Raw genomic sequence first — 7,422 nt, 5'->3', positions numbered from 1 at the left:
ACTGAGTTGAGCGCCCCGCAGCCCCGCATTGTTTCCAATTTTTTACCCTTACTGACAAAATGGCTGTGAGTATCTGTGTGCACTTGTGTGGCTCTTTCTGTGAATTATTCCTATGAGGGGAATGGCCGGGTCAAAGGGTGTCAAACGCACATGACAGGTGCTCAGATTGCCCTTTGGAGTGTGGGGGGCCTCTGAAAGCTCATCGGACTCCCTACTCAAATTCTTCAACCTGTCTGAGTTTCGGTTTCCTCCTCTGCAAAGTGGGAAGATGATGGCATGTACCTGGGGGTTGGGGGAGCGGGTTACTGTGGAGATTGATTATCTGAGAGAATAAATGCCAAGTGTTTGCTTTCTGGCACCCCGGTCAGTGCCCACTAAATGGCAGAAAGTACGCAGTATCATTGGAGTGTTGAGGCTGTTTGGGCTTCTCTTGGTTTCTCTGGTGAGGATCACGCTTGCAGCTGCCTGTGACCCACAGCCACTATAAGGGCAGTGGTGTGAGCATAGCTGAGAACAAAGCCTGGAAGCAAAGCTGCCTTGCATTCTCTCTGGCGGCAGCTCTTACAGAAGTCTGCCCTCCCTAGTGTGGAGTTCACGGGGAGCAGAAACAGCGCGAGGTCTTTGTCTCTGTCCCACCTCCCAGGAGATGCTATAGCTTCAGTGGGGGCAGGGTGGGGCCCAAGAAGAGGTGGCCTTAGAGGGAAGGCCCTGTGGAATCCAAGTTTCTCCCTTTTGGATCCTGGAAGGCCCCTAGCATGGGTCCTTCCTCACTGGTGGAGATCTTCAAGGCTCTCGTTAAATAACTGTTCTAGGAAGAGGGAAATAGCTACTCACGCTGTCAGACCCCAGCAAGACCTGTGGCTCTGGAATCCTGTACTCTGAGGATTGCCAGCTAGCAGGGAGGGCAGAACCAGTTAGTGCTTCAAACTGGAGTTTTAGGTCAGCAGGATCAAGGGCAGTGATCATCTTCAGGGAAGGAACAGATGACCCTGAAAGGTCATTGGAGATCATTTTGCTGAGTCCAGCTTCAAAGGATACTGATCTGACCTTCCCCCAACCCTCTCTCCATAGGAAAGATAACTGGAGACTGTAATTAGTTCTATCTATGTTTATTGCTGCCAACTTACCCCCCTCTATCCCCTCATATTTACACCCAAACCTTTCCCCCAAGGTAGCTTTTAACAAAATTCTTCATAGTAGGTTGAGAAGTGTGTTCATGAAGCAGGCAGTCCTAGACGTAGTGGGCCCTGTCCCCAGGCCAGTTGGACCCTGGGGAAGGGTTACTGTGGGAATTCAGGGCACAGACTTGATATTGACATCAAGGGAAGCCCCCTACTGATGATAAGCTTCCTCCCCTTCTAGAACTCAAGGTATATCCAAACCTCTTGTAAAGCATAGTTGAGGGTAGTGGACTCCTCAGTGTCAAGCTTCATGCTTTCTTTGTTTGTAAGAACCCCTATGGGGGCCCAAGTCTGAGTCCAGACTTACTTCAGAGGGGCAGTTCTGGCTTCAGAGGGGCAGTTCTGTCTTTGAAAGTCACATCTGACTGTCTGCCATTGGCCTTCAGGGGAAGTGTTGGATGGCGCCAGGAGTAGAAGAGAAGGGTCGTATTGTTTTAAGCTGGAGGAAGTTGCATCTTGGCTTGAGTTACGTGGGGAGGTATGGAACGAATGGGCAGGAGGAGCCATTTCATTTGGGAGCCCAAGGCCCCTTCAGCTCCCTCAGTAAACTCCACTGGTGTCCTTGGCCACAGGTGACAGGAGAGCAGACATTTAACGCCACAGGATGTCAGAGCTGGCAAGGCCCTCAGCAATATCTACTGTAATCCCCACCAGTCCTAGACCTTGATGGGGGAAAGCACTCGGTTTAAGTCAGATAGCTATTTAGTGGCCAAACTTCTAAAAAAGTTAAGGAGAAGGAATGTGGAAAAGGTATATGTGGCTTTCTTCAAGCCTTGGTCAGGGAAATCTGTATGGACCCATGATCAGTTAGGGTCCTTTCAAATGGCCAGCCTCCCTAGGGTTTTGAAACCTACCTGAAACACTGACTTTGCCTCCTTTTCGGGAGCAGTGTGATAGAGGAAAGTGGTGTGGGGTTGAGGAGGGCTTGAGGGCCTCAGTGGTGAGGAACATGGCTAGGATGGCTCCGCAGTGTCCCACTTGCTGTGGCCGGGAGCAGGCGGTACCTGAAAGTTCTGTGCTGTCAGTAGCTGGTGGAGGGTGGGATGTGCCCTTGGCTGGCTCTGCATCCACTCTAGCCAAGCCTACAGGGAGGGCCCTGGCCAGCCTCCGCAGCCCTGGGCACTGCTAGGGGAGCAGGACCGGGCTCAGCGCCAGTCCTCTGGGGTCCGAGCCTCCGCGGGAGGCCGGGCCCATCCCCAGTCTTGGCCGCTGGGGCCCAGCCTCGGCCTGTGCCACCGCCTCTGCCTCAAGGTGCTCCGGCCAAGGAGAGGCCTTGCAGCTGCTCCTCAGCGCCTGCCAGCTCGGCCTCATCGCGCCCGCTCTCTGAGCCCTCGAAGCAGCCAGAGTCTCGAGGAATGTCCACCTTGGGTTCGGACACTGTGTTTGCCACTGGCTCCGGGCTGCTCTCAGTGCCCTCTTCTGCCTCCTCGCTGCCGGCTGCCAGGGCCAAGGAAGGAGATGGAATGTGGGGGTTGGTTGTGCCTTAGCTGGGAGGGGATTCCAAAGCCCCAGGGACCCCTGTGTGGTGGTTAGAGACTCTGGGAAGTCTACCGTAGGGAGCCTCTCCCTCTGGGCACCCACCACCATCCCTGCCCTGCTCACCCTTTCTGGCTTAGAACCACATGGGCGTGGTTTCCAAGGCAGCAACCCAGCCCAGGAGCCCAAACTTCTTCAGCACCCAGCTAGGAGCTGGGAAAGCTGTGCTTGATTCCTGATTCTGTTATTACCCAGCTTTGAGGCCTTGAGTACATGCCTTACCTTCTCTAGCCTTAAGTCTCCCCTTTGATCCCAAAGGGAGTTGGACCCGATCATCCCTAAGACCCCTCTGTCCACAAACTTTGCCTGAGACTGGAATTGGAGTGTGGAAAGTACCTTCCCACTGCAGAGGGGTGCTAGAGCTGAGTGTGCTCAGGAAGTAGGGCCGAGACAGGCCTCCGTTCCCCGGAATACCTGCAGCCACCCCCATACCCAGCTCCTAAATCCACTCACTGTCGTAGTCCAGCAGCAGCTCAGCAGCCGTAAGCAGCTTGGCCCGGTGCTGTGGGTCCATGATGTTCAGCTCATTGAGGTGTGTTTCTCGCAGCTCTTTGAAGTCCTCCAGTGTCTGGTAGCCATTGAGCAGCAGGGTGGACGTGTGCTCCTGTGAGCAGAGGCAGACCACCAGTGTGGCCACTTACAAGCCACCCCCGCTTGGGATCCCCCTTTCCCACATAGCTGACCATGCCCTAGCCTCCACTCCTGGGCCAAGTGTGCCTCCCTTGATCTTAGATGACAGTGCAGGTCCCAGCTCAAACCTCCAGGCCTATGCGCTCCAGCAGCTCATGCAGAGTCTTGGGCTTGGGCCTCTTGCCCTTGCTTTGTCGACGGCTGGGGCGGGCAGGCCCTGCAGCCTCCTCAGGCAGCACATCCACATAAATGAACTTGAAAGATCCCAGCTTGCCATTGAGCAGGCCCAGCCATGTGCCCACAGGTGGCTTTTCAATGATCTGGATCACATCTCCTTTCTGCGGGAGGACAGGAGAGCACAGTGGAGCAGGGGAAAGAGGAGGCATATTGCCTTGGCCTCCACGGACACTGTCATATCCTGGCTCAATGCAGTCTCCTTTATGAGCACAGCCTGCCAGGCTCAGGAGAGGCCTACACGCCAACCTTACCTGCAGTTTCAGCGAGTCATGGTCATAGGGGCTGGGAGTGAAGTCGGTGTGGACTCGTGCCCTGCCACAGAAGGGCCCTGTGTACTGGGGGGCAGGTGGTTCCTCTCCGAAGCTGCCAGAGCCTGGGCTGGGGCTGCAGAGCTCACTGCCTGCAGGAGATGGGGCAGGGAGGAGGGTCACCTTTGTCCTAAGACAGCTGGGGCAGTATCCAGGAGGTACCTTCCAGGGGCTAGAAATCCCTAGGATTCATGCTGGGGAAGAAAGCTGGGCTCTGGCAAGTCTCACGCTGCAGAAGGGATTCTGACTGTCCCCCCTCCCCCAACCATGCTGCAGGAGCACAGCTTTACTTTCGTGGCCTCATACATGAAAATGATTGCCCACAGGAGGAGAAATGGCCCCCAGATTGAAGAATGAGCAATTTGGAAGGACCTCTAGAGACCAACTGGGCCAATACCATGATGAACGGAAGAGGAAAAGTGAGGCCAGACAGGGCAACTGACAGCCCAAGGCCTCTTAACTTATAATTGGTAGCACTGGGTCCATTAGACTCCAAGTCTCCTGACTCCTACTCCAGTGCTCCTGGAAGCCACCTTGCACCCGAGAAACCAAGCCCTAAACTAAGATTTTACTTTCTCTACTTAATAAGACTCAGTGTCTAGTTATAACGTCACATGGAAACTCAGATGGGCTATTTCTCTCTGGGAGGGGAGGGATGAAGTGGCTTTCGGTGGGGGCAGGGAGGTGTCTGTGGAGACAGAGAAAAAGCATGGAACTTAGAACTAGCCTGAGGAGTGAGAAGGACAGTGGCTCTGTGGGTCTGCAGCCCCTCCTCCAGGAAGGGCTGTCCAACCCCATAGATATCTAGAAGATGCCAAGTGGCACCCTGAGCCCAGCAAACCAAGGGCTGCAGTCCAAGAGGCTGTCTTCCCAGCTGGAGACCCTCTACCCTCACCCCCAGCCTGGAATGTCAGAGGCCCAGGTGCTGTAGCCTCTAGCTCCTCTTGGAAGGGTGGGGGTGAGCTGGTCCAAGAGAACAATGGGACTCTTCCTCTGACCCTGGGCCCCTCCAGGGCCCGGGGACAGCAAGTGGCAGCTCCTCTAGGCAGACCTGAGCTCAAGACTTGGTCACCTTGGGCAAGTGAAAAATCTCACTGAGCCTCAGTTTTCACATCAATAAAGTGGGGATGATAGTACTGGCCTCATGAGATTGTTGTGAAAATTTAATGTGAAGAGGGCTCAGAAGTTCCCAGCAGGTAAACTGTGAAGGTACTTTTCTCTCTCCTCCCTCTCCGACAGCCACCTGCACGGCCCTAACCCAGTCCTTTTCTTCAGACTCAGCAGATGTTCCCTTCTGTCCCCTACTCACCTGTGGACGTCTGGCGGCTAAGTGTCGGGAGCTCGTGCTCCTGCTCAGAAAAGGCCAGCGCCATCTTCTCAGGGCTGGGGCTGTCCAGGCTGCAGTCTGGTGAAGTGGGGGAGGCTGAGCCCTCCTCCAGAGTATCTCCCTGCAGGGGAGGGGAGGCAGGGAGCCCTGAGAGGCCTTGACATGGGGATGCTCTGGGTGCAGAGGAAATGGGCCTGGGCTCCGTGGAGAAGTGGGGCCTGGCTCAAGTGTGGGCTCTTTGCTTATAGACTGCCCAGCACTCTCTGAGCCCAAGTTTCCACTTCTTTCAAGTGGGAATGCCAGTCTTGCCCTTGCCTACCTTGTGGAATGAGGCTCGACTGCTATGCTGTGTGAATGTGCTTTGGCAGAGTCCAGCAGACCACTGGGCTCCTATGTGCCAGCCCTGCCTGCCGTTTTATCTCATCCTCACAATGACGCCAGAAGGTAGCACCATGACCCTCCCAAGTTTACAGAGAAGCAAGGGAGGAGCATTCCCAAGGTCACACAGGAACCCACAACCAAGTGGGCCTGACTCCAGCTCCTCCACCTCACCACACCCCAGTGTGGCAGTGGCCCTTTCACAACAGGCTCTCTAGGAACAAAATCTCTGATTCGTAGCCATTGCCAATTCCCATGTTGTGAATCCCCCCTGCTTCGGCCAACATCAAGCCACTGCTGAGAAGTCACTGACCCAGCAACACACCAGATAGGCTAATGCCACCGCACAGAGACTGTAGGCGCAAATGCCCTCAAGAGCTTAGAGCATAGAGAGAGTAGAAGGGTAGGGGAATTATGGGTTCTGAAGATTGATGGTCATCTCTTTATTTGTTATATCACTTATCTAATTCTAGGCTCATATAATTTCATTTTCAGCACTGTTTGAGTTTTACGTTTGGCTCACAAAATTCCTGAAAATTTGACCAGTTGCTGGCCTGGGCCAGGATGAGCCAGTTCGAGCAGAATAGAGGGCACCACAGCCGGGGCACCTTCTGTAAGAGCCATGAGCCCAGCACCCTCACTATGTGACCTCAGCTACCGGCACGTGCTGGTCCCCACAGCTGCCTGTGCTACCTTTTCTCCCTTGGCTGGAGCCAGCCTTCTCTATTTTCCCTCATAGGGGGCCCTTCTTTGAATCAAGTCTTCCCAATCCCAGAGGCTGGTTCTAAGTGAGATGTTGAGGTGGATGAATTTGCTTCAGGCAGTCTCATGTCTCTGTTAGCGGCTCCCTCCTCAGGCCTGCCTCTCCAGGATGTTTCTGTTACCCAGACTTCCACCCATCCTCAGGCCCTACCCTGCTACCTCAAGACCATGCCTTGCTGCCAGGTCGATGGCTGAGTGAGCTCTCCTCCATATGACCTTCCTTCTGGTATTGAATCAGGCCTTTAGGCATGGTACCGGAGCAGTGGCTGTCAAGGTAGTCATACTCACACCCTGCCAGAGAAGTGCCCATCCTCCCTGTCCCCAACCCTTCCACTGGACCACAGGCCTCACCATCTCTTCTGACAGGGCCTTCACCATCATCTTGCCCATCTTCCTGTTCATGGTTCGGGAAATCACGGCCCTCCACTTCTTCCCCAGCTTTTTGCCGCTCTTCCCAGCATCTTCTGGGATCGGGACACCTGAGTCATCTTCTGGAATCTGTGATGACAAAGGAGGCAGTCCAGGGACCCTGGTGATCTTGGGTCCAGGATCTGGGGGCAAAACTAGGCCCTCAGGTCCTGGCAGAGGATGGGGGGGTAGAAATAAGAGGCCCCAGTCCCCTTCCCTCCTAGTCCTGTACTCAGCCCTATTAACTTGTAATTAATTTGATAATTACAGTTGACTCCTAAATAGTATGGGAGTTAGGGGCACCCAATCCCCCCTACCCCGGCCCACACAGGTGAAAATCCATGTATAACATCTGACTCTCCCAAAACTTTACTAATAGCTTACTGTTGACCACAAGGCTTACCCATATCATAAACAGTAGATTAACATATATTTTGTATGTATGTGTACTACATACTATATTCTTACCATTAAGTAAGCTAGAGAAAAGAAAATGTTATTTAAAAAATTACAAGGAAGAGAAAATACATTTACAGTGCTGTCCTGGGTTTATTGAAAAACTTCCGCATGTAAGTGGACCGGTGCCATTTAAATCATTCAAACCCATGTTGTTCTAAGGTCCACTGTAATTTGTGATTGAAAAGAATGTGGGTGA

The 7,422-nt window shown here is 53.7% G+C and overlaps 1 protein-coding gene across 1 annotated transcript in view; it reads right to left on the bottom strand.

Annotated features, from left to right (window-relative positions):
• Positions 1 to 1,093: 1,093 nt before the first annotated feature.
• SASH3 (SAM and SH3 domain containing 3) overlaps positions 1,094 to 7,422 on the bottom strand; it is a 13,609-nt gene continuing 7,280 nt past the window's right edge. The window contains exons 3-8 of the mRNA XM_077766156.1: positions 6,711 to 6,857; positions 5,202 to 5,340; positions 3,836 to 3,984; positions 3,476 to 3,685; positions 3,171 to 3,321; positions 1,094 to 2,618 (exon numbers count right to left, since the gene is read on the bottom strand). Coding sequence (XP_077622282.1) covers positions 2,428 to 2,618; positions 3,171 to 3,321; positions 3,476 to 3,685; positions 3,836 to 3,984; positions 5,202 to 5,340; positions 6,711 to 6,857 — 987 coding nt within the window. The 3' untranslated portion in view covers positions 1,094 to 2,427. The remainder of the gene's footprint in view (positions 2,619 to 3,170; positions 3,322 to 3,475; positions 3,686 to 3,835; positions 3,985 to 5,201; positions 5,341 to 6,710; positions 6,858 to 7,422) is intronic.

This window comes from Crocuta crocuta, unplaced genomic scaffold (assembly GCF_008692635.1).
Source record: "Crocuta crocuta isolate KB4526 unplaced genomic scaffold, BGI_CrCroc_1.0 scaffold1133, whole genome shotgun sequence".
NCBI classification, from domain to species: Eukaryota; Metazoa; Chordata; class Mammalia; order Carnivora; family Hyaenidae; genus Crocuta; species Crocuta crocuta.
The sequence above is the reverse complement of the archived record's forward strand: the minus strand, read 5'-3'. Positions and strand labels throughout refer to the sequence as shown.